The sequence below is a fragment of the Coloeus monedula genome (genome assembly GCF_965178545.1).
Source record: "Coloeus monedula genome assembly, chromosome: 26".
In the NCBI taxonomy this organism is placed as follows: Eukaryota; Metazoa; Chordata; class Aves; order Passeriformes; family Corvidae; genus Coloeus; species Coloeus monedula.
In genome coordinates this window covers 6583643-6608534 of record NC_138806.1, presented here as the reverse complement: position 1 = coordinate 6608534, position 24892 = coordinate 6583643, and the positions used below count along the sequence as shown (strand labels likewise).

The following is a 24892-nucleotide window of genomic DNA, read 5'->3' as shown; positions in this document are numbered from 1 at the left end:
TAACTGAATTAGCAGAATCATGGTACAGCAAGTGAGGCTAAAACTGACTCTCCAAAAAGGGAGGCTTTTCACCCAGATCAGTCTGCTTAACTATTTTATTGCTTGTCTTCACAACCAGCTGTACCAGCAGACAGAACCTCCTTAAGCTGTTTTTGCCTTGAAGCCTGTCCTTACTGTTCTTAAAAAGGGCTTCTTAAGGCAAGATGCTCAGAGAGCCTCCCAGAAAGGCTTCAGCAGAGGCCAGAGTTCGTTGCTGGGCCAGTTGGGTGTCTAACACCCAGGGCTTGTGGGAATTGAGTGGACACTGCAGGAGTTGTGCTTTGTCACTTCTTTGCCAATTCCTTCTGTCTGCTTTTTGCAGGGGTCAGTGAAAGACCAGCTGAAGGCATATGGAGCCCTCACGGAAAACGTCACCCGGAAATACACCCGGCAGATCCTCGAGGGCGTCTCATACCTTCACAGCAACATGATTGTGCACAGGGACATAAAGGGTGAGAGCAGTGGGCAAGGGGAAAGAACTTTCCCAGCACAAGTGCACTCAGTTTGAGAGCAGAAGGGTTTCATGTGGGCACGTACCAGATAATGGCAGCAATGGGGTTCTTGGTCTCATTGCAGCTTTGGAGGAGGAATTGGTTTTGGTGTCTAAACCTCAGTTTGTGTCCACATAAAAGCTAAGCTCTAAAGTTTGCTTTTTCCCTGGTGCTTCGTGTTCAGGACCTCTGACCAAGTAAAGTGGAGATTGACTTGTTTATTGTAGGAGTTCAAAGCGGTTTAATCGGCTACATCTGTTACCCAGCTGACCAGAAAGCAGTGCTTGCACTCACCAAAGCAGCATCCCAATAAAATCCTCTACACAACGCTGTTCTCTCTCAGCCTGTGGCCTGGGGGCCCTGCTAGGCTGGCTGAGCTGTTTACAGGCACTGTAACAATGCTGATGCTGACTCAGCTCTCATTTCCCTCCTTCACTTCCTTATGTTTTTCCCTGAAGTTTTTCCCATTTACAGCCATTAGCAATTGGCTTGTCTACAGCCTGAATTAAAGAAATGATGTTTAGCAGGTCACCTGAGGCTTAATGGGGAAAGAGCCATACCATGAGCACGGGTATTTGGGGTTGGATATCGTTCTCTAGGCTGTGAATCCAACAGCTGGATTGCATGAAAACAGCTGTCTTCGTTTTTTGTTTCTGTCCAGGTGCCAATATTCTCCGTGACTCTGCTGGGAATGTGAAGCTTGGGGACTTTGGGGCCAGCAAACGGCTGCAGACAATCTGTATGTCTGGGACAGGCATCCGCTCTGTCACGGGCACTCCGTACTGGATGAGCCCGGAGGTGATCAGCGGGGAAGGCTACGGGAGGAAGGCGGATGTGTGGTGAGCCTTTAACTTGCTGTCCATACATCACTGCACAGCTCTCCTGGAGCCAGATAAGACAGCACCTTCTGTCATCTTGTCTGGATGAAAAGTTTTAGGAGAATCGAAGTCACTGATTTGAACTCAAGACATGATCTTCTGCAGGCTGTATTTCGCAGTGTTAACACCTAACTACTCATTTGGTTTTTCAGGAGCAGTTTTAGTTTTTCAGAAACAGTTTCCACTCATTCCTTCCTCACACTGATAGCTGTTCTTTTGCTTTCTGGCTGGTGCAATGTTTTCATCCTTCTTGTGCTCTCAAGCACTTGGTGGAATTCTTGGGGGTGTCCTGTGCAGGGCCAGGAATTGGGATCGTGATCCTTGTGGGTCCCTGCCAACTTAGGATATTCTGTGGTTCTATGATATCCCTTAGAAGAGCAACTGAAGGTTGTTTAGGGAGAGCCCATTCATTTAGTTATAAAATGACAGTTATGCTTAAAATGTACTGGAAATTAATAGAATTTTAGCCTTAAAGGAAAGATGCCCAAACCTGGAATAACAGAAAAAATCCAGGTCAGATCAGAGATGATCTGCATGAATGGAAGCTGTAGGTGTGCTATTATTGGCATAGCTAACAAATAGCCTCTATCAAAAGAGCAAAATGGTCCTATGCCAAAATGTTAATTTTGGAGGCCTTAAAAAGGTGAGATTATAAAACTTAAGAAAGCGACAGGGACAAAAGGTCTGGTTGTGCCTCCACAGTAAAGCAGGGCCTGTTTCCTGTCCAAGCAGCGAGTGGAAACACAGCTGAAAATGTCTCGTCTGCAAAGGGTTAAGTCCTGCAGACTCTCCCAGTTGAGATGCTTGGGGAGAGAGTGAAGCACGTGCCCTTCCCCCTGGGTTGGTGCAGTTGTGGATTTCCTCTTGGTGCTGACATTGGTCCATTCCCATCAAAGAGTCGCTGCCGTTGGCCAGGCTCCAGTTCCTACAATCCCAGTCATTATTTCGGGGGGTCAGAATTTTCCAGTGCAGCGCTGGTCCCAGGGTGGATATGTATGGCCCAGAGGCTCAGAAACGTAACAAATCCATCCACCTGGCTCTGTGCCACTGCTGCAGGCCCCTCTCCAGTTTTCTTTTTCCTAAATAGCAGAATATGTTAGCTATTTGTTATTGCTGGAGTGACTTGACATGAAAAACATTCCTGCTGTTTGCTGAATATCTTAAAGAAACCGGATCTGCTTAAACGGTATAAATCAGTCTAAACAATAATATATCCCTGCTTGCTTTTGAGCAAACCCCCAGCACTTCAGCACACATGGTTTGCATTTTCTGTACTCTCTTCTAGTAAGTCTGAAATGGCTGGAAAACTGTAAAATTTTCACGTTGGATTTTAAACCTTGTCGAGAAATCAGTTCTTGCATATTCACTGCATTTAATTCCTTTCCTTCCTTGTCTTGGCAATTGATGCAAGTCTGCCTCTCAACATGTCTTTTCCTTGCTTTTCACCTCAAAAGAAGGTTTAGTTTTAAGGTAGAGGAGGCAGTTTTGCCTTTTTAATGAAAGATGTGATAAAAACACAGGATTGGATATTAAAAATTCACTAATGGCTTTTACTTAATCTGTGGCTTGGAGGAAGCAATTAATCCTTTTTGAATAAAGCCCAATCAGTGCAGTGCCACAGAAACCATCTTCCCTGGGAAGGTGTTGGAGTCGCGTTGCCTCAGAAAGGTGGCTCAGCCATGTCCCCAGAATCACGTCCCGAGGTAGCCTGCAGAGCCCCATTAACTTTACAAGGAGTTTTTCCTTAAGGTAATGATGCATCTGTCCCACAGGGATTTAACTTACTGCCTTCCCAGTTTGGAACTGTTACAACTTCAATTATTTTTTGACTGATGCTTGGTTTCTTGTGAAGTGGAGATATTATTAGGTTGGCTTTTTCCCCAACGTGGGCATTTCGAGGCTGTGACTGAAAAGGGATTTTGCTGAAATGGCTTTGTGGGGTCAAGGAGCTCTGATTCACTGAACCTTGAGTGTTAAAAAGTCTGTTTTCTACCTTGCAACTCAGCAAGTTGAGCCTCTGAGCAACCTGGTCTAGTGGAAGGTGTCCCTGCCTATGGCAGGGGGTTGGAACAGGATGGGCTTTAAGGTCCCTTCAAACCCAAACCATCCTGTGATTCTCTAAGTGCCTTTGAGTTACAACAGTAGCAGCAGCACCTGAAAGTACCACCGAGGTCAAACGGTGCCTTCAGGGACGTTCCCACGGGCACCTCTTGTCCCCTGTTAACACAAATGTTTCCTGAGAGGAGAATTTGAGAGCAGGACACACAGCACTGCCCAGGCAGTGGGACCAGCCCCCCCTGAGTCAGCACTTCCCTGCTCTCCTGGAAGGAAAAGCAGCTGTGGGCAGCTCTGGCTCCGAGTCGGGGCACGCGCGGGGTTTGCTGAGCACAATCCCCCCAGGAGCCATTTCCAGAGCTGGACCTCGCTGGGGAGCTCTCCCTGAGCATGGGGCATTATTGGGTGAATTCTCATTTGGTTTTTCCTGTCTGCTTTCCCAGGAGCCTTGGCTGCACCGTGGTGGAAATGCTGACAGAGAAGCCCCCCTGGGCCGAGTACGAAGCCATGGCAGCGATCTTCAAAATCGCCACGCAGCCCACCAACCCCCAGCTCCCCTCCCACATATCAGAACATTGCCGGGACTTCCTAAAGCAGATCTTTGTGGAAGCCAGGCACAGACCCTCTGCTGAAGAGCTGCTCAGACACCAGTTTGCACAGCTCCAGTACTGAATTACCTCCCTTGCTCGCAGCTCCTGCTGGGCTTTCCGTGCCCTGTCTGGTCTAGTTGCAACAGCCCGTTGTGGTGCTGCATCTTCAAAATGCCAACTCAGCTAGGCCTAGTCCTTTGGGGAAGTTCTGCCAAGGAACTTAGGGTCTGCTCTCGTGCCTGATTCCTTTTTTGCTGGACTGATGTTCATCCTGCCGGCAGCTGTCCAAGCAGAGCTACATTTTTGCCCCAAGTTACCTGGATGTGACATTGCAGCTGGCTGCGTGTTTTCTGCAGGCCCAGGAATGGGAATCTAACAAGCGTCTCACTGGTTGAACATAGGAGAAAATCTGAACCCAAGTGGGAACTGGAAGAGCTCCACTCTTCAGCAAAACAGAAACATGCACCAGCCTCCAGACCAGCTCTGTCTGGGGGAGTTCCTGGTTTTCCCCTGCTGGGGCTCCAGAGGCGTGTCCAGTACCTGAATCCAGCAAAAAGCCATGTGTCATGGAGCATGCGCTCGCTATAGTGTGGTATATTTTTCTTCTTGAGTATTCAGCATCTGAAGGTGTTCAGAAAATATTGATTCAAAAGTATGTGAATAGTGTTATTTTATAATGAACCCGTGGATTTGGGGCTGGGGGTGAGGGAGGTCTTTCCAGCTAAATGTCGGGATAATCATACAAGTTTCAGCAGAATGCAATCACTCCAGGGCCTGAGGAAAGGGCTCTCCCAATGATGTTGGAAAATCCGGAGCTAATTTCCAAGGTTTGATCTGTCCCAGCATTAAGACAGTGTCTGTCAGTTTGCGTCGTACCAAACAAGTCTGTGCTCCTGCTTCCTCTCTCTGGGGCTGCTCGGTCCAAACAAAACCCCTCTGGAAGGGAATTCTGCAGAATTCAGCTTCCTCCTGCATCTCTTTGGCTGGTAACTTTTTACCATCCTTTTAACCAAAGATAGTCCATCTGGTGCCCAGGAATTTACTTCAGAGTTTCTTTGAGCACATGGCCTAATGGAAAATTGAGAGTTTCTTGGGGAGAATTACCTGGACACTCATTCTTGTTGTGCACAGGAAGCTGGAATCAAGCTCAACCCTTCGCTGTGTGTTGTTGGTTTCACAGGTGTGTAAGTGGTCATTTAAGAGTTCCATAAAAATGTTATCACCTAACTTAAATGAGCTTTTGTGGGAGTCAAGTCAAACAGGGAACCAGAGAAAACATTTGAAATGGGAGCAAATATCTAAAATTACCTGGAGATCCCTATGCAGGTACCAGGAAAATCTATCCCAGTGATTGTGCACTTCAAAGATATCACAAATCTGAGAACTGAGGTCCTGATGGCCTCAAATCCTTTATGCTGATTTGGGCACTGATAATCTTTATTTCACTCATGAAAGAACAGCAGTTTTTAAGTGCTGGGGATTCATGGAGTGGTTGTAAGTTATCTCTGAGAAATGAAACTAAGAAAAGCAAATGTTACTTAACTAAAATATTGCTTTATAGGGCAACACTGAAGGTGTTCTGCTCTTGTATTGGAAGGTTCCACACACCTCCACTCTTCTCCCCCATAAAAATTTGAAAATTGTTTCATAATTCAATAAAATTAAGTTTTTAAGTGAATGCTAATAACAGGATAAGGCAAGTTTTAATGAAACCAACCTCCTTGAACACATGAAAAATACTGTGTTGAATTAAAAGAGGAAAAAAAAAACAACCCTAAAAGCCCCAACCAACAAAAAGTCCTGAAAAGCTTTGACAATATGAAGTGTTTTTTCTGTGCCAAACCCAGAGCAAAGTGTAACCAGTAAAAGCTGGTGTTGGTTTCCTTTCCAGTGCTCCCTGCACTACTCCAGTTGTGGGCACTTAGGGGATCCCTTTTATGAAAGCCCTTGTTCCATAATTTATTTAATTCTAGTGGGAGCACTTCTATTGATCTTTTCCCCACCAGGAACTCAATTCCAGATTGTCCAGACCCTTGGCCTGACTTCTGGCATGCACTTCCCTGTTGCCATGAGGGGAAGCGAGGGTGTGATGCTCCCTCTCGGAGTTAGGGAGCTTTTCACACCACTTTGCTGGGAATGTGGGATCATCCCTGGAGTCTGGATGACAAAAGTAGGGGAGTCAGCACAGCTGGGGGCCCAGCTCTTCAAGCCTTGCAACGTAAATATACCAAAGATTAGAGTCTTCATCCACTACCCATCACTTGCAGGGGTCAGGAGCACCGTGACATCTGCGGGGGTTTCCCTCTGTCCTTGGCTTGTCCTCACCAAATCCAGACCTTCTCCCGTGATCTTTCTCTTGCTGTCCCACACGCTGTGATCCGGGAGAGAACAGGGCATGAGGAAACAGCATAACTTCTAATGTGTCAAAGCAACTCAATCCTCAGGACCTCGTGGCTTTTACCTCACCTGCAGCGCTGGAGGCGGTTCCAGAGCAGAGCAAGAGCACCCAGGACTGATGGGCTCGGTCCTGTCCCTGGAGCCCTCGGCCCTTCCCTGTGCTGGATGTGCCTCCTCTGTGCAAGTCCCTGCATTCCAGTCTGTAATGGGAGTAAATAACAGCTGTACAGTGACAGAGAACACGGGGCCAGCTTGGTCGGGCGCGTCCGGCAGCCGCCCCAGCGCCACGCGTTCGGCACAGGAACAAGCCAAAGCATTACCTGTATGTTTGGAGATGCACTTTTATGAATGTAGTTTATATCGCTCTTTTTTAGCTCTTTTTACATCATGTAAACGGTGATGCCTCATACTTTTTTTTTTATTTATATCGTAAAAGATCATATTTGGTGATTTTTATATATATCGACTGTTACAGGGTGGGGGGAGGTGGGGAAATAAATTTGACGCCTTTATGAATTTAAAAAGGAAAAAAAGCAGCTGGTTTTGCAGAGAATTTGCTGATGGTTTATAATGAGTAGAGCCAAGCCAAAATGCCTCTTTGTTTCCTCACAGCCCTCTTGATTATGGAAAAGGAAGATCTGGATTCCTGAGTCCACCGCTCCAATGAATAACTTGGGGCTGACATTGATACCATGGGCTTTTAACAGCCCTGGCAGCAAAAGAGTTTCAAGTGGACAGAAATGTAATTATACCTCAGAATTAAATTATGTCTGGCTTCTTTGTCCTGGCAGACTAGGAAAAAACTGGGTATAAACTCATTTAGGGGAGAGTGGAGGAGGAGTGCCAGGCTGACAATAAGCTATTGTGTCAATTCCAATTGTCATCTTGGGTTTCCTCCTATTCCTTCCAGTGAGGGATATATAGGGAATATTGAGTATTGGGATCCCTGATGGAAGGTGCTGTAGAAATGGAGAATATCCTGTTTGACAAAGAATTTCTAATCATAGTCCCAGTATCGGGAAACAGTTAAAACTAATCAGAAAAATGTCCAAGATTCCCATTGGAGAGGGACTTGGGGGAATTTGGCTGTCCCTGAGGTAGTTAGGAAACAAAGTAGTGACATTTTGGTCTTGGTGTGACGATTCTGTGCATTCCAGGTTATTTGCCTGTTCTCCAGAAAATCCCATCTTTGCCCATTCTAGTGGCAGTTAGGTTGCATCCATTGGGGTGGGGGTTTTGGAGTGGGGTTTTTTTCCCTAATTTGGAATAATATTCCACAGGACTTGAAGCTGCTCCAAAGAGTTCCCATTGCCACCAGTTACCAACATAGACTGACCAAGAGGGAAAAGGTAGGTGTGCCAGGAGCAGTTCAAAAAGGAAGAAAAGGGTTTTGTTATCACCATAAGTGATGCAAAGCAGGGAGAAAGGGCTTTAACCTGGATTGTGCAGAAGACCTTGACCCAGTAGTCTCTATTTACAGACCGGGGGCTTGCAGTGCAAAGCCAGGCCAATGTATCATTTTATTTACAATAAAATTATCATTTATATGAAAGCCTGGTTTGGTGGTTGTCCTTTTAAAAAGCAAAAATTTGGAGAAGGAAAGCCTCTGGATTTCAGACAAGTGGAAGATACCATGAGCTCCCTTCCAGAAATGGAGCTTCCCAGCTGAACTGGAGCAATCTGGATGGTCTTGCATTGACTGTAGCAGTGCTTTGGGGCAGAACAAGCTTTGCTGTCCCTGAGTAGGACAAGACAATGGGTAACCACATCTACAGATACTTTCAGGCTTTCTTTTTTTTTCCAGCATGCTGTGTTAGGAACAGACAGAAATAGTGCTGCTATAAAATTCATCTGTTCTCCTTGCTGAAAGGCGGATTTTTTTCCTCTTCGTGCAGCTTCTCTCTTCGGTGTCACTGTCACTTAATCAGTGTTTGGGTGCCACTCTGCCCTCACCACAAGCAGCCTCCAGTTGCCTCTTCCCAGGATGTAGCTGCTGTCAGTGAAACACTGAAATATTTGTCAGTGTAAAATGTGAACAGATCAGAAGAGGGGGGTTGACCAACTGATCCAATAGAAACCCTGCACAGAACCAAGCATGTGTGTGACTCCTGGGGCTGTGCTAGCACAGATAAGAACCATCAAGTGCAGTTGTCTCAGAACAAAAATGTCTTGTGGAACCAGAATAAAGCACCTCCCGCTGCTTCCCAACACCCCCTTGTGTGCTAGAACCCACAGATCCTGCCCTTGCCAAAGGAGGAACCTGGGAACTCTCTGTTACCTTCACTTTGAGGGTGATGCATCCCAAAGCTGATGCCTTTCTTCTCCTTTCCCCTCGGTGTGTTCAGTGGGATGTTTGCTTGAGATTCCTATCTTGGCCTTGTCTGATGGTCAAGTTTCTCCTGGACTCTCCTCCTGGTCACCCCTCTCAAAAGAAAGTGGCTCCATAGTAATTCTGCTTTCCATAAATACAGAGTGTGTATTCCTAACTGGAGTCGTCCCCACAGACCCACAAGGAACATCCAGTCCAGTTCCCAGCCCTGCACAGGACGCTGTAAGAATCTCACCTGTAGTGTGGTGGTTGAGCAGGGGCTGGGAGAAGAAAATGTTTGGAGCCTTGGAGGTAGAAATTATCAGCCCCAAAACACTGACTAAAGCACAAAAGAAATGCAGCAAAGACCCTCAATTGTCTTTTTATTTCTGGTAATTTGTGTTATGAGTGTTTTATGGCCCAGGGGTAGGGGACTTAAGGTACATTTCCTCTCTAAATCCACTTCTAAAGCAAATAAAATACAAAAATCTCTACAGAGGTTGGCTGTACGGCTGTGGCTCTTTCTTTTGGGGTAGTAAAGTGTGAACCAGGAGCAGTGTCCTCTGGCTTTAATACTGCTCAGGTGTGGGTGTATTGCTTATATCCAGCAATCTGCTCTCATGTCACAGGTTCTGCAGCTGAGCTCTGCCTGGTGCTATCTCATCCAGAACTGGACATCTGGATGGTATGGATGTAGATGGATTTATATGGATTCATACTGATTTTTCTTTTTCCCCAAACAGCTCTTATTACGTGACTGGCTTGGATTCTTATGTTCTGGAAAATGTCCTTCCCTGGGCTGGAGGGCAGGTTGGTGCTGAGCCCCGTGCTCGTGTGGAAGCACAAAAGGAAGGTGTGGGGGGTGTGATATGCAGGGTGTTGATCATCAGTCGTTTGTTTCTTGGGTGGCAAGAGCAGCTCTGCCCTCAGAGAGGAGGAATTGCAGGTGGCTCTGGGCTGTTTTCCGTGCTCTGCTCCAAGTCAGGGATTGTTCTTGTGCTGCCACTGCCCTCAAGCTCTTGCTGCATCCACCTGGAACCCCCGGGAGCTGTGGCTGCAGCTTGTGCTGCTTCTCTGGCTCCTCTGCTGGCAATATCCTCCCGTGGAGCTGCTGCTGTATTGCTTTCACTGTGCCCCCAACAAGGAGCCAAAATAGTTCATCACAACCAAATGCAAGCTGTGCAGCATCCTCGAGAGGGTTGCAGGCAGAACTGATCTCCCAGCTCCTGCTTCTCTTGCCAGATGCTGCAGAATTCTCTGACACCTTCTGTGCCCGTAGCTCTTGGCTTGTTCAGCTGGAGTAGACTGAGGTCAGACCTCACCAGGGGCCGCAGCTCCTCCCGAGGGGCAGCTCCAATCTGTGCTTTCGTGACCAGGGACAGGACCCAGGGAAGGATGGGTGGAGAATGGCCTTTAGATAAAATCTCAAATTTCAATTTGGAGGAGGGAAGGAAAGATACAATATCATTACTTTTTTGGTTTAATGTTCTCTTTCTAACTGAAAACCCAGCCTTTAAAACCTGGGGGTTTCACACTTCCCTACCCCCAAAATCATCTGGTATTGTTAAAATGCTGCTCATCTCGCTGTGCAGCAGCCTGGGAGCTGAGGGAATCGGGAAGTGAGGCCAGCGAGAGGCAGGAAGCAGAACCAAGGGCTCCGCTTTCATTTTCTGAGCATTCTGAGGAAGGAAGGGGCCGGGGAAGGGGCCCCAAGCCTGCAGCATCACGAGCCCCTTGGCAAGGGCTGCTCAGGGGTGGCTTTTTTTAGGATGTAAATCTGCCACCTGCATGTTGGTGTGAAGGGGGTTGGCAGCACCTGCGTGGTGGGGACAGTCAAAGCTCTTGGTGAGGCTGAATCCCCCTGGGACCCTTGCCAGGGTGTGTGCAGTCCCTGGTGGTGGCTGTGTCCCCAGGCCATCCCCACCCGGGAGCCCCTTTAAAAGCCCTTCAGTAAAAAGGAGAAATAACTTGGCCAACATCAGGCTCCTCTGGTCATCCAGCAGGTGCTGTCCCCAAAAATCAGATGTCACTGTGACCGTGAGACGTCTCCGCTGTGGAGCTGCTGACTGGCTGTGGCTGCAGACCCTGAGCCCCCGAAGGGCTGTGCTGAGCAGGGGGAGCACCACAGAGACCAGGCTTAATAGCACATCTCTATTTGTGCCATCTCTTCCTCCTCTGGACTACCCATCCCCATCTTTCTCCCATCTTTATCTCCTGTTTCCATGGCTGTGTCTGGGTTCTCCCAGACAGGATGTGCTCAGCAGAGCTGATGGTCTCAGTCAGGGATGGAACAGGGGCTCTTTCTGTTGCTATCACGGCCTGTTGCTCTACACAGAGGCTCAGAAAAGCTCAGTTCCTGTAGAATTTGAAAGACATGGGGTTCCTGACCACAGCACTGCAAAGTGTGTGTGGAGGAAAGAGGTAAGTAATAAAACCAGACTCACCCACTTTCCCTGCTTTTCCTGCATTTGTCTCTCCAGCCTGGCAGCACTTGCTGGGATCATTAATTTGTATGGACTGTACTGTCCAAACCAGGGCATTGGATATGGGGTGGACCCAAGCCAGACCTGTGTGGCACCAGCCAGCCCAGCACTGATGCCCATCCTGCCCCAGCAGAGTCACTGAGGCAGGGACAGGGCACCATGGCCACTGATGTGGAGGGGAGAGAGTGAGACGTATCAGAGCAAAGGGGTGGATTTAATCCTGGGGGATCCACAGGCCAGTGAATTCCCTTTGAGGGTGGTCTGGGCTCCATTTGGCAGCTGGTGGAAGGTTCCAGCTGGGCTGTGCAGCTCGCAGGGCAACACTGATGTGGAATTTGAAATCCTGGTTCGGGTCCCAAAAAATTGGGGGCCCCAGAGGGGCTTCTGGTCAGGGGCCTGCACCCTGGTCACCTCTGCCCAGTCCTCATGGCCTGCAGGATCCCTCTGAGCACTCTCCAAAGAGGGCTGGACTGCCTCTTTCCCTTCCCTCCATCCCATTCCCTCCCAGCCTCACTCATAACATTACATACAGGTATCCAGGAATACTTCCTTGATCCTGCATGGACAGAGGCTCTTTCCACAGTACCTGGGCAGTAAGAGAAAGAGCTGACCACTGCTCCCACCTCCCCAGGCCCCTGGGAACACAGGACAAGACAGGGAAGGCTCGGAAACCTTGTATTACAAAAATAAAGGAGCGCATGTGTCACGCGAAGCTGCCGCGAGGCTCCGGCGCAGAACGTACCAGTCGAAGGCAAATATAAAAAAGAGACACTGTTAAACAGTGGCAGGGCAGCATCCTTAAGGCTGAACCATCCCAGCTGAACTGAGCTGATGTAAACCAAGGACCCTCCTTTTCCAGAGCCCCAGCAATGCAGGGTTGGTGTGGCGGGAGCTGGGAGCTCTGCTGGTTAAGCCCCCAGCTCATCTCCTTTTCCGTGGTGACAGGCCTGAAATGGATCAACGGGGCTGGGGGTCCCGTGGGGGGCAATTGCTTCTGCTCTGATCTCACTGGGGAGAGGGGCCTGCAGAGAGAGGGCTTCAGGTCTGGGGGCTGCGCCCTGGTCACCTCTGCCCTGTCCTTACAGCCTGCAGGACCCCTCTGAGCACCCTCCAAAGAGGGGTGGGCTACCCCCCCTTCCCTCCCCTCCCACAGGTCCTGCTTTACATCAGCTCAGTTAGCGCCCGGCTCAGCTGGGCTCCAGGAGCGGGAGCTGGCCCCGCTCACGCCGACTTGGTCCCGCTCTCCACCTCCTTGTGCACCCACAGCTCCTTGTGCTGCTTGCGCCCAAAGCCTTCGTCGTAGTTGCCTTTACTCTTGAAGAGCTGCTGGAAGTGGGGCTTGCAGTAGAATTCCCCGTGGAGCGCGGCGTAGCTGCCCAGGCTGGGGAGGGAGGGCAGGGTTAGCTGGGCATGGAGACTTTGCTGCAGCATGGGGGAAGTGTGGGGGGCCTGGGGGCATCGGGACAGCAGAGGAGGGAACATGCAGGAGGGGACCCTTAGGGCCAGCAGCCCCCTCCCACCAGCAGAGGCTGTTGGGGGCTGCTGTAATTAGAGATGGGGAGGTCCCCGGGGAGCTCAGCCTCAGCTGTGTCCTCTAGTAGGAGGTTCTGGCTCAGCTCCCTGTTCCCCTGGGGCTGCTCCCAGGGGGAAACATCTCTCCTTCCATAGCAGGTGGGATTTAGCTAAGACTTGGGCCCAGGTGTGGAGATAAACCTTTGTGTTGCTGTGATGGGTGGGCTGGGGGGCTCTGGCTACTGGCCAAGCGAGGGGCTGTGATAGGGGCTGGGTGCTCTGTGTGGGAGGGTCTTGGCAGAGCTGCAGTGACACCTGTCCCACCACAGCCTCCAGCCTGGCTCACCTGAGCTTGGTGTGGCAGTGCTTGCAGCAGAAGCAGGAGTTGTGGAAGACAAATTTGTCGGCCACCAGCCGCTCCATGGGATACACAGTTTTCTGGCAGGCAGTGCACATCTCCTTCACCTGTGCCTTCAGGCTGAAGGACTGGCCAAGGGCAGAGCAAAGGGAGACAGAGAATGAGGAAGGCGTTTGGGACACCCCGGATCCCTCCACTGCCCTCTTCCCTGCCCGCCATTCACTGGAGCACTGGGGAGCAGGAAACAGCCCCATCTCCCTCCCCCTCCCTGGGCCACTCCACTGATGCTGGGCTGGATTGGAGCTTGGCCCTTGAGCCTTTGGCCCTTCCATCCTTGCTATGAATCAGAAGGATGAGGCCCTGCCACAGGGTGCCCAGAGAAACTGTGGCTGCCCCATCCCTGGAAGTGTCCAAGGCCAGGTTCCACGGGGCTTGGAGCAACCAGGGATAGTGGAAGGTGTCCCTGCCCATGGCAGGGGGTGGCACTGGATGAGATTTAAGGTCCCTTCCAACCCAGGCCATTCTGGGATGATGTGGAAAAACCAAAGGTACCTTGGAGCGCTGCACTGTGCTGCCTCCTGAGCTGTTCTTGGCCTCCTAAAAAGGGAAGGAGAAATCCAAATGAGAGCTTGGCACAAGCCCCTGGCAAAAACCTGCTCCTCCCTGACCTGCTCCACATCCTGCACCCTCGCCAGGGCACCTGCACAAGCACCCGCTGCGTCCTCGACAGCCACCCCAAAGAGTTTCACCCTCCTTGGCACTGGCAGAAATGCTCCCTCCTTCCCAAAGTTGGGATCCAAGGGGCAATCGCACTCCAGCAAGGTGACCAGTCAGGGCTGGCTCATCTTCCTCACTCCTTGTTCCCAAGGCTGGGGCAGTGTGACCCCAGGACATCACCCCAGGACGTCACCCTGCTGTCCTTGTCCTTCCTCTGGCTGCAGTTTGGCTCTGCCTGCCCAGCACTGCCCCTCTCTGCCCCAGGCTGATCCCCCACCCCCTGCTCCTTCTGCCTTGTCCTTCCCCATCGTTTCTCCTCTGTATTTTTGGAAACAGTTTGCCTAAGAGGCGCACAGGAAACTCTCCCCTTGCCGAGCTGCCTCCTCAGACGTTTCCCAGCTGCTCTCACTGACTGAGGTCAGGGACGTGATTTTCCTCTCACTCCCATGAGGCTGTGAGCAGGAGCCAAAGTCAACAGGGGGACATGGGCAGTGAGGAGGCTCCAGCCGTGTAAAACCAGTTGCATCCCTTGGCACTGGTAGAACAACTGCAGGTGCTCTCCTGGGGTTAGGATTTAATATGCTGTTTCCAGGCTCAGCTGACCAGAGCTAAGGAAAATGCTGCCTCTCTGGAGCTGGGATTACGTCCGTTCCCAAGGCTACGGCAATCCAGGGCTGCTCGTCACTTCTCGGCAGCCTCCTGGCCCCGATCAGGCGCACGATCTACTCCATATCTGATAGATCTTCCCTCGGGGAAGGGCCGTATCCTGTCCCAGCAGGAGATGTTCCTGAGCCTTTATGTTTTTCCATCTCCAATCACTCCAGTCCTAAGCAGCTCGAAAGCTCTCAATTGTGATCACGGAAAGCCATGGAAACACAAACAAACAGACGCAACTCAAGACAGCACGGGATGAGAGAGCTCTGCATGGGCCAGAGCCTGAGCTGGCGTTCAGTGTGCTCAGCAAACAGCACCTTCTGCTGGAACATTCCTGTCCCCAGTCCCGTTGTTTGAGTAGCAGTGACTGTGCCTTTGATCACCCCAAAATGTCAGGTCGGGAACACAGCTTCTGTACACAACCCTCCATCCCTGAGAACCAAAACCCAGCTGAAATTCCCATACAAACCACAGGATGCCACGTACATGAGCTGGGGGTGGGCTGGCGGCTCCCGTGGCCTGGAACATGGTTCCTTTCCCTTCTCCGTCTGTTTAATCCTGAGCTTGAAGTCCGTGGGTCGATATTTCTGCAGAGATGTCTAAGACAAACGTCTTGCAACACCTGGAAAGGAAATGTCATCAGGAGTAGGGCTGGTTTCATCACCCAAACCCAGCAGCTCTGCAGGAGCTCAAAGCTTCCTCCGCAGGGTCAGATCAGCCTCTCTGGCCTGGGGGCTTCCCAAGGGAGCTGAGAGATTGAGGGACACGAAACTGGACTAATGGACAGGAGGTGCAGGTCTGGAATACTGTGACAGCAGCTGGAGAGTTTGGGGCTCTGAGTACCCGGGAGGTGATGTGATGGTTTCTACTCCAAAGCCACGCATGGAAGCACCTGCTGGCACATGGTCACGCCACTGGCAACAAGGCTGACCCCAAGCCAAGGCAGCAAAATCAGCACCCCGCGTTTCAGTAATGCAGCCACTAAAGGACTGGTGTTGCTGGAGGAAGGACTGTGATTTTAGTCTAATTTTAGCCCAGAAAACTCTCACCGATCACAGCTCAGCAGAGCAAGTGATGGGGACTTTGTCTTCTCGAGGAGCCCACGTCTCCCTCAGGCTGAGCCCCGTGAGCTGTGGCCTGGTGTGATGTGCTGAGTGCCCGGGAGGATGAGGCTGACAGGGCTGGGACCAGCACAGGGGAAAAACCACCCACATTGCAAATCACCCCTTTTGGTAAAAAAGAGCTAAAAAAGCACTGACAGCTCCTCCAGGGGTTTTCCCCACCGCACTTTACCTTCAGAACACCCGTGAAAGATGAGCCCTGGTTTGAATACACAGGACAGAACTGTGGGGTTGAGTGAATGCTGCCAAGGGAGGAGCAGAGCAGCAAAAAGGAGGGTGAAGGGGTGGCTCTGTAATGATGGGGATGAGCTGGGGGCTGGAAAACCAGCATCCCCCTCTGCCTGGGGCTGCTTTCCTGTCCCAGTGAACCCCCTTGGCCTCATATTGTCACCCCAAACACCTTCCTGCTGCCTGAGGACTGGGGTAGAGGCCCCAGGGCAGAAATGTGTCAGGGTGGAGGGCTTGGGGCATCTCCTCAATGCCCATCTCACAGGGACATTTGCAAACATGTCCTGGGTTTTGGGGGCCTCTTTGGCTGCCAACCCCCAGCAGCTGACACCAGGCTTGCGTCACACCCAGCAAAGCACCCAAAATTCGTGGCTGCTTTCAGAATTGAAAGACTTTTGCCCCAGGCCCTGGGCACCGGTGGGTGAGCCCTGGGGCTGCACAACCCTGGTTGCAAACATTTCACAGCCTCAGCTGAGCCCCAGCCCCCTGTTCTACCAAAATCATTTCCCGTCTCTCTGCGGTTGGGTTGTTATTTCCTGCTCTCCGAGCTCACTTGCGGGCAGCTGCTGCCGAACTCAGCATCTGCTGGGGGCCAGAGCCCAATGCCACAGCCCCTCCCTGCCCCCCATTCCCTGGGACAAGACTTTCTCTTCGTGTCTCTGGGGTCTGTTGGGTCCTACAGCCCAGCACAGACCCTGCAGGGAACATGAGGGACCCAGAAAACTTGGGTGTCCCCACCTCACACATGCCTCTAACGCAGATACACAACCCTCCCCCTTTTCACCTGCTTTTCACCTTCACCCCAGCCTGTTACAAACGTTTGTCCTCCCCCAGCTTCCCTTCCCTCACAGCTCATCTTCCTCCCCTACTCCAGCCACCTTCTTTGCCTCCGTTTTTCCATCACCCCCCTCTTGCCCTCCCCCATAACCTGGGATAGTGGAAGGTGTCCCTGCGCATGGCAGGGAGTTGGAACGAGATGATCTTTAAGGTCCCTTCAACCCAAACCATTCAGGGGTTCTCTGATACGCACATGATTACTTCCACCTCCTATTTGTTTCTTTGCTTCTCATGCCCCCAAACCCCTTTCCCTTCAATTCCAGCCCCCTGATCCCACCCCATGGCTGGATGTTTTCCATCCAGCCCCTTCCTCTCCACATCCCTCTGCCCACCATGCACATACCCTCTGGCAGCCCTGTGCCCACGCTCTCCCAGCCGCTGTTTCGGGCAAAAGCCCCCTCGGTGCAGCCACCCTTCAGGCACAGGAGCAGGAGCTGCTGAACCTCCTTCCTGCTGAAGGGCAGGAGGCAAGAGCAGAAATCTCAAAGGGGAAGGGTGTGCTGAGGCGATAAGGGAACCAGAACAAGTGAGAAACTGCAGGAGGGTTTCTTGGAGGCTCTCAGCTGCTGTCATCGCTCTTCCCAGACGCACAGGTTGGGACTGGAGCCCAGGGCAGCCAACACTCCAAGAGAGGAGGAATGCAGTGACATGGGCAGTGCCTAAGGACACGCTGCCACACTGATTTACAAAGGCTTCACAACGGCTCGGGCAGCCTCGGGGCTCGCTGGCTTTGAGGGGTGCAGTGGGCACCAGTGACGAAGCCAGAAAGGCGAGGCCATGCCCCACAGTGAGACTGGCACCGTCACTGCTGCATCCCACTGTTCCAAACCTCTGTTCCCTAAAGCCGTTAGCCACTTACACAGCCTGGGAAGAGCAGGAGGGAGGACTCTCCTGTCCTGGTCGTGCCAGCAGTTTCAGGTGTTTGGCTCAGGACAAGGTGAGAACCCCTTTGCCTTCCAGCCTCTCTTCATCCTGCCCTTCGTAGTGACTGAGGGCTCCAAGCAGTTTGAGGGGAGGAAGGCAACGTTGCTTGGTCACAGACCTTTTCCCTAACAGCCTCCTGCATCCCCTCTCACTGCCCTGCCTGACCCTGGGGCAGATGGAGGGAGAGGGAACATCTGGAGTGGCCCCTCAAGGCAATTCTCCAATCCCCTGCCTCCGAAGGACCACATTTCCCGCAGCCAGGACGGGTGCAGGGAGCCTTTCCCTCTTCCCCTCTCCATAAGGGCCACCAGGGCTCCCCCAGTGCTGATCCAGCCCGTTCCCAGCAGGCCCCAGCCCGGCGCTGGCCGCGGGGCTCCCCGAAAGCCGGTGGGCTTCCGGCACAGGGAAGCAGGAAAGGAGCGTGACTGGGAGGGCGAGAGGCCCCTCTCTGCCATATGGTTCCCATTAGCAGCCCTGGGAAAGGTTTGTTTACAGCAGGGATCACTGCTCCATGGCAGGAGGTTTTCCCAAAGGCAAAGCACAGCGTGGGGGATCTGGGCCCCCTTCCTCCTTCATCCTCAGAGGACATGGAGTGACCCCAGAACATGGCGAGGCACAAGCAGGGGAGACACCTCAGAGAGGCTGTCAGGCCTCTCTCCCAGGAAATCATGGGCTGAGCTGATGGCTGTGGGGATGGATATCCCTGAGATCCTGTGCAGGATCAGTGAAACCCACACAAAGGACAGTGCCGACCCTCCAGCTCCATGGCCATCAATCCCTCTCAGCTGGCCAGTGCAGGGAGGAGGTGAACAGGAGCTGGAAGAGCATGTCTCCTGAGCCTGGGAATCACCCAGCTCCCAAGGCTCAGTTTCTGCAGTCTTGGGGTCTCACAGTTGACCCACACCGTGAAACAAAGTGTGCTGCAAAACCAGCATCAAACAGGCCAGTCCAGAACCAGGCACAGCAGTGCCAGGAAAGGGATGATGGATTGAGCCCAGGGGCCACAGCTCCCACTTTAGGCATGGAATCCCTTCAGGTCTTGGCTCTTGTATGGCTCTGAGCCAACCACTTGACCTCATTGGTACTGGAGACCCAGGGCAGGTCCCTGCTGGCTTGGCACAGTGGGGAGGACTCCAGGGAGGAGCATCCAGACACTTCTGGGGACACTCCTGCCCTGCCCATCAGATTCCTGGGGAGTGGACCTGACCCTGCCTGCACCCCACAGCCGGGAGCCACCTTCCACCACTGCTCCACTAATCCCCTTTCCATCCACGTTCTGCCTCTTGAAAGGCTGCCAGTGGGCAGGAAATCTGCAGCCGAAATGCTGAGGGATGCTGACAAGGAACAGTTGTGGGGAGGAACAGGGCTGCCTTTGTCAGAGTAACAATGGGAGACCCGCAGGAGCGAGGGGGAGCCCGAGGGAAGCCCCTGCCCACCCACTCCCCTCTCCCACCTTCATCCCTGCCTCCCCTGAGGAGGAGGTGCACGGCCCTGGAAGCACCAGAGCCTGGGGGACTGGGCTGGTCCCAGTCCCTGCCCCTTCCTCTCAGTGAGGGGGCCCATGGACCAGAAGGATGGTCCTGGGATTCATCTGCTTTCCAGAAGCAGTAACTGAGGCTGCCCAGTCCTGGGATTGTGGCTGTGTTTAATGGCATCCATTTAAAATCATGATCTGAAGGGGATCTCTGCTCCCTGGAATCTCTTGTCTTACTGGCAGCTCAGATAAAGCAGAGAAGCAGAGCAGAAATCCTGCTGGGAGGATGAGAAGAGACTTTTCCAAGCAGAGACAAATTCTCAGTAGTGCCAGAAGAAAATGGCAGGTTGAGAGGTTCAGGCTGGACATTAGACAAAAGCGCTTCACTGGGAGAAACCCTGGAAGCTCTGCAGAAAGGCACCAACGAGGTGCAACATAAACCTGGTGCAAACAAGCACAACAGGCAAACAGCAGCTCATGGTCCTTCCCTCCCCTTGCCAGCTCTTCCCTAATCTCTTCCATAGACCATGCTCCACCTGGAAACATCACCTCCTGGTTTCCTACACAAATGTATATCCATTTACCACAAGACATTAGTTCTTCTCCCATATATTTGCCTCTCAGTGGGATTCATAAAGAGCAGCCACATTCCTGATCAGTCTTTTTCTAGCAGGAGAAGCAGATTCCTTTTAACCTGTTCTCATATGGTGGATTCTCTGTTGCCACAGCCACCGTGGTGGCCCGATGCAAACAGGTGAGCTGGTCTGGCAGCTCCACACCTGGGAGATCTCAGACCTTGGTATTCTGATACAAAACTCCAGCACCCCTGAAAACCTCTGGCCTGATGTGTCCTTACATCCCTCCTTGTGGAAGAATCCAAGTGTCCTCCTTCCATTTTGCTCTCTTTTCCCTGTGCTTTTTCCTGTCTCCACCTAAAATAATCATTTCCTTGGGGCACTGCATCACGAGGCTCTGTTGTTTCAGAAGTCATTTATCAAATCCAAGGAAGACACTGAGCCAACGTGACGTGATCTGTGTTAAAACCACCCAGCATTTTATTCTGCTTCCCAACACCAAGACTTTGATTACTCTTCCAGAGCCTGTTCTAGAAACCAACCTTTCCTGGTACTCCAGGTAATGGACCTGTAATTGCCTGTAATTTCCTTCTTCCTCTAACAGAACCTGTCAGTGTTACCTTGGCTGATTTCCTCTTGTGGAATATCACCTGTTACTCACCAGACTTTGGACTGGCATTTCCTATGGTGGAGTCCCCACCCCTGGAGGGGTTTAAAAGTCGTGGGGATGTGGCACTTGGGGACATGGTTTAGTGGTGGCCTTGGCAGTGCTGGGGGAATGGTTTGATGCTATGATCTTAGAGGACTTTTCCAACCTGAAGGATTATCTGATTCCATGGGATGAGCCCATCTCTTGAGCCCCGACAGACCCCACAAAAAGCTTTTGCTGTTTCACCACCTGCAGACGCAGATGTAGCAGGAGTAGGAGTGAGTACAGGTCCAGGCACTCCAAAACACAGCACAACCCCTTTCCTTGGTCCCTGCCTCCACACAAGCCCTACAAAAGCCGCTGTTTGCTGTCCAAATGCAGACTGTGTAAGCAAAAAACACCACCAAAATCATATTGGTAGTTAAATCTCTCCAAAGATCAGTCTTTTTGAGCTGCCCTGGCTATTTTCAGCCTTCACTTCTATCCTCCCTTTTAGGATCCAAGGTGCCATAGAGCCCAGCACAGGATCTGGTTCTCTGAAATCCACAAGATTCCAGTGGAGCAATGTGTGCTGGGAAAAGCAATCCCTTGGAGAGGCCCATCAGAGGATGCTGAGGCACCTTGTCACTGAAAACCCCAAGCTGGCCATATGGAGAGGGTTATGGGCACACCAGAGGAGTGGGAAATATGTCTAAAGTGTGCTTAACATTGATATTGCAATAATCCCTTTGTCCAGATTTAATGTTTTCCATCCCAGGGCTTTTGCTAAGAGTGAGGTAAGCACTGCACCATCCCCAGATGGCAGATAAAACTGACTTAACTGGGAAGAGAAAAGCAGACATGTCTTGGGGGCACATGGCAGCTGCCTGGCAAGACCCTGCAAGAGCTGAGGGTGGGAGAAAAGGAAAAGAAAAACTCCATCACCCTCCAGGACGAGGGAGGTAGTTGAAGACTCACAGGAGTCAGCCACTGAAGGAAACCTGGAGAGGAATTCCCTTTCCTAATGAAAAGTCTCATGGGATTTTTGCTGACCAGAAAGGGTCAGGAACCTGATTTTGAGCTGTATAAGAATGAAGATGCATCCAGCCACTTTGCAAAGCCCAGGAGGCTGGTTCTGACAGACCCTCACCTTGGAAATGGGAATTCACTTCTTGCAGGGCTCCCATTTAAAAAGGACATTAACACTGGGGCTGTTTCAGACTAAGCTTGGTCGACTGCCCTGCAATTATTTTGTAATCTACATTAATAATGCTGCAGATGTGCTACTCCTGGCCTTAAACACACAACAGCTCAGCTGAGGCACCAGATGTCTTCCCTGTGCGAGCCCTCACACGACATCTTTGGTGGACAAAGCCCAATTTTCAGGGCTGGATTATCAGGTTTTTTTCAAACCTGATACCCACAACATGAAAAAAATCAGCAGAAAATTGATCATAAATATGATCTACAAGGTATCTTAGCTTGTTTGAAGTGATCCAAGGGGATTAGACAGATCAGGCTGGCTTAAAACATAGTAGTTACAGCACTAGACTGGGACTCAGGAGACCTGGGCTTGATTGCTAAGTCTGCTGCTAATTTTGGGTGGCAGTGGGTAAATAATTTCATTTTTTCTGTTCCCTTTTCTCCCCCTCCCCTCGATGAAAACAGAGCTGCCCTCCTTTGTGAAGCCCTGGGAGATCCCTGGCTGGTAAGGGTTATGTCAGAGCTCAGGGCATTTGTGTTGTTATTAAATCTCACAGTCATGCAACAGCCTCCCCAGGGAAGTGATGAAAGACCGATCGCTGGAAAGGTTTAAATCCAGGCTGGATGAGGCGGTAGGAGACACACCATCGGGAATTGGCAGGCATTAACGAAGGGGGATAAGGGAGTCGGGATCTAACAGGTTTTTCTTCCATCTCTGCTCTTTCTGATCAGCTTAATAAAATGGATCTGTCCAGCCCCCCTCCGGCATGTACTGCAGCACACAACAAAGAGGGAATTACAGCCCAAACGGGGAGCGTGAGCCCCGAAATACGCTCCCAAATACGCACCCCCCGGGGCAGATCCAGCCAGCAGAGGCCTCCTCGCCCCGCCGGGTACCAGCCCCCGGCCGGGGCTCACACGGGCACGGGGTGCTCGCCCCCGTTCCCCAGCACCGCTCCCCAGCCCCGGCAGCGCCTCCCTGCCCCGCCTACCCCCGGCCCACAAGAGCCTCCCTTCCGACCCCCCCAAATCTGCCTCCCGCGACCACCTCGGCCGAGCCTCCTCCCGAAGCCGAGAAGTTCCCGGTGCGTGCGGAGGGCCCCGCTCCGGGGGCTGGCGATGAGCCCCCGTCTGCGGGGCGGCTCCTGACCAGCGGTGCCGCTTCCCGGGGCTCTCCCTTTGCATTCCTCCCTCCTCTCCGTTCCGTTCTCCCGGGCCGCCCGCCTCTGTCCCTCCCCGCCGCTCGCTCTGGCTGCCCCCCAGCTCTCGCCCCCGGAGATCCCCGGCAGGGACGAAGCCCTCGCTGCCCACACTGCGGGACCGTCATTGTCTGCCCGCGCCTCCCGCCGCCCCTGTCCCCGAGCCGCGGCTCACCGCCGAGCAGGAGGGTCCGCAGGGCAGCTCCGTGCCCGCTGCCGGGGCTCTGGGTGCCCGTGTCCCGCCGCAGAGGCCACGGCCGTGCACCGGAGCCGCTTCCTGCGCTCCCAGCGCCGGCTCCGAGCCCTTTTATCGCGGGGCCGCAGCAGCGATTGGCTCTCGGCGTCGAACCGGCTTCCAGCCGCTCGCTCCTTTGTGTGAAGCCAACCTCTAACCCCAAACCTTCCCCGCTCCCCTCGATTCCCAGCTCCCTCTCCCTGACCGCCCGCAGCCTCCCCGATCCGACACCGCCGACCCCGGGAGCGGCTCTTCCGCTTTCTGGCAGAGGGTGCAATTATCCCCCGGCGTTAATTAGCTTTTCCAGCCTCTCTCCCATGAACTGCGTGTGCAGATTGGCTTCGCTCCAGGCTTTGGACACGGCCTTGGGCTCTCTCCGCGTGGCACTCGCCCACCCTGGTAAGGTATCCTGCAGCATCCCAAAGAATTCATCCCTCCAGGGTCTGCAAAAGCCAAATTTCCCACACGTGCACCCCAACTCACTGTTTGCAGAGGAAGGATCTTACCAGGCAGCAGCAGGAAAGGAGGATTCCAGTGCTCCCCACTCCTCACCCCCAGAGGGGCAAAACTGAGCTGTGATGGTTTCAGAAATCCAGGGTTTATTCCATGGAAAGCTGATGAGCTGAGCATGGGAGTGGGGCTGTGTAAGGTGGGTGGTGGATCTGCCAGGGCCAGGTCCCATGGGCCAAGCAAAAGCACTGCCTGGACTATAAAGGCAGCTTCCCCTGGTGTTTGGAGGGCTGGGATTTCCCCAGGAACAGGACAAAACATCAGAAACAAATATAGATATTAATAGTTAAAACCTGGAGGTGGCTTCACACCAGCCAAGGAAGCAGGAATGGCCATGAGCCAGGAGAGACACAGCAGGAACTTGTAGCTCTGAGAACTTTACCTTAAGGCCCCAAAGCCCTCCAATGGGCGATAAATGGAGGAAAATATCCAATGGAGTGATGGGAATACCTTTGAAAGTGATGATGCAGGAACAAATATTCTTGTTTGGCTCCTGAACACAGCGTGGTGCCGCTGGAAAGAGCCAAACACTGGCTGGAGGTGGCCCAAAGCCTGAGGCCAGCGGCAGAGACAGGTGCTCTGTGTCAAAATTACAGTTTGTCTGTAATTCCCTGTACAAAAAACACAATTAAGGAATTTATGGGAGTGCTTACTGGACAAGAAGACAGCAGTGATGTGATTTACCACCTCTGTCACTGCACTGCCCAAACAGCATCTGTGCTGAAGAGGCTTGCTGCCACCAAGCTCAAGTAAACGAGGAATTCCACTTGTGATCCAGAGCCCACGGTGGGATGGTCACACCCAGCAGGCAGCAGAGACCAGAGGGCTGCAAACTGGGCTCCACCAGGGCATGGGAAGAGAAGAGCATCCAAGGGCTGTCCCAAAACAAGGGCAGGTGCGTGGGAAGCAAACAAGCACAGAGCCCACAACAATCACTGCTTATCATTGTCTTAACACATAGTGAAAACCTTAAAAATCTTGGAAAAATGCTTGTGTTCAGAAAGGCCTCTCCATCCTCCCAACTGCTACCAATCCTATTGCACAGAATCAGCTTGTTTGTTAGCTTATTAATTATCCTATTAGACTTTTAGCAATAGGAGTGTTAATCACCGGGTAGGAGTAACCTCATGGGAGAGCAGACTTTTCTCTGATGATGGAACTGCACTGTCCCTTGTGCCTGGGCTCACACATGGACACACGTGCACACATGGACACACACGGACACACAGGGACACACACGGACACGGACACACACGGACACACAGGGACACACACGGACACGGACACACACGGACACACACATGGACACACAGGGACACACAGGGACACACACGGACACACACGGACACACACACACACACATGGACACACAGGGACACACACATGGACACACACACACACACACGGACACACACATGGACACACACGGACACACACACACACGGACACACACACACACACACACACGGACACACA

At 52.1% G+C, this 24892-nt stretch overlaps 2 protein-coding genes across 6 annotated transcripts in view; one reads left to right on the top strand and one right to left on the bottom strand.

Annotated features, from left to right (window-relative positions):
• The window catches only part of MAP3K3 (mitogen-activated protein kinase kinase kinase 3), a 38806-nt gene extending 29415 nt beyond the window's left edge, over positions 1-9391 (top strand). For 2 of the 4 annotated variants that reach the window (XM_082297507.1, XM_082297506.1), the window contains exons 15-17: positions 362-491; positions 1192-1369; positions 3907-9388. In XM_082297507.1, coding sequence (XP_082153633.1) covers positions 362-491; positions 1192-1369; positions 3907-4135 — 537 coding nt within the window. In that variant the 3' untranslated portion in view covers positions 4136-9388. Of the gene's footprint in view, positions 1-361; positions 492-1191; positions 1370-3906 lie in introns of all 4 variants that reach the window. The other 2 variants (XR_014227102.1, XM_082297508.1) reach the window with 2 other exon arrangements.
• Positions 9392-12402: 3011 nt separating this feature from the next.
• On the bottom strand, positions 12403-23056 carry LIMD2 (LIM domain containing 2). Of its 2 annotated transcripts, none has more exons than XM_082297632.1 (5): positions 22847-23056; positions 14969-15104; positions 13664-13708; positions 13100-13239; positions 12403-12622 (listed from the first exon to the last, which is right to left on the bottom strand). In XM_082297632.1, exons 2-5 carry the CDS (start codon positions 15008-15010, stop codon positions 12463-12465), a joined length of 387 nt encoding a protein of 128 aa, XP_082153758.1. In that variant the 5' UTR covers positions 15011-15104; positions 22847-23056; the 3' UTR covers positions 12403-12462. The 2 variants fall into 2 exon arrangements, with proteins under 2 accessions (XP_082153758.1, XP_082153759.1); XM_082297633.1 differs by lacking the exon at positions 22847-23056 and adding an exon at positions 17012-17067.
• Positions 23057-24892: the final 1836 nt, after the last annotated feature.

What these genes read in the sequence shown, in the direction of transcription:
- LIMD2 (XM_082297632.1), bottom strand. Translation starts at nt 15,010, where the DNA reads ATGTTCCAGGCCACGGGAGCCGCCAGCCCACCCCCAGCTCAT. An exon ending in GCACAGTGCAGCGCTCCAAG is followed by an intron (nt 13,240 to 13,663) that starts GTACCTTTGGTT and finishes GCCCTTGGCCAG; the next exon opens with TCCTTCAGCCTGAAGGCACA. An exon ending in CACTGCCACACCAAGCTCAG is followed by an intron (nt 12,623 to 13,099) that starts GTGAGCCAGGCT and finishes CTCCCTCCCCAG; the next exon opens with CCTGGGCAGCTACGCCGCGC.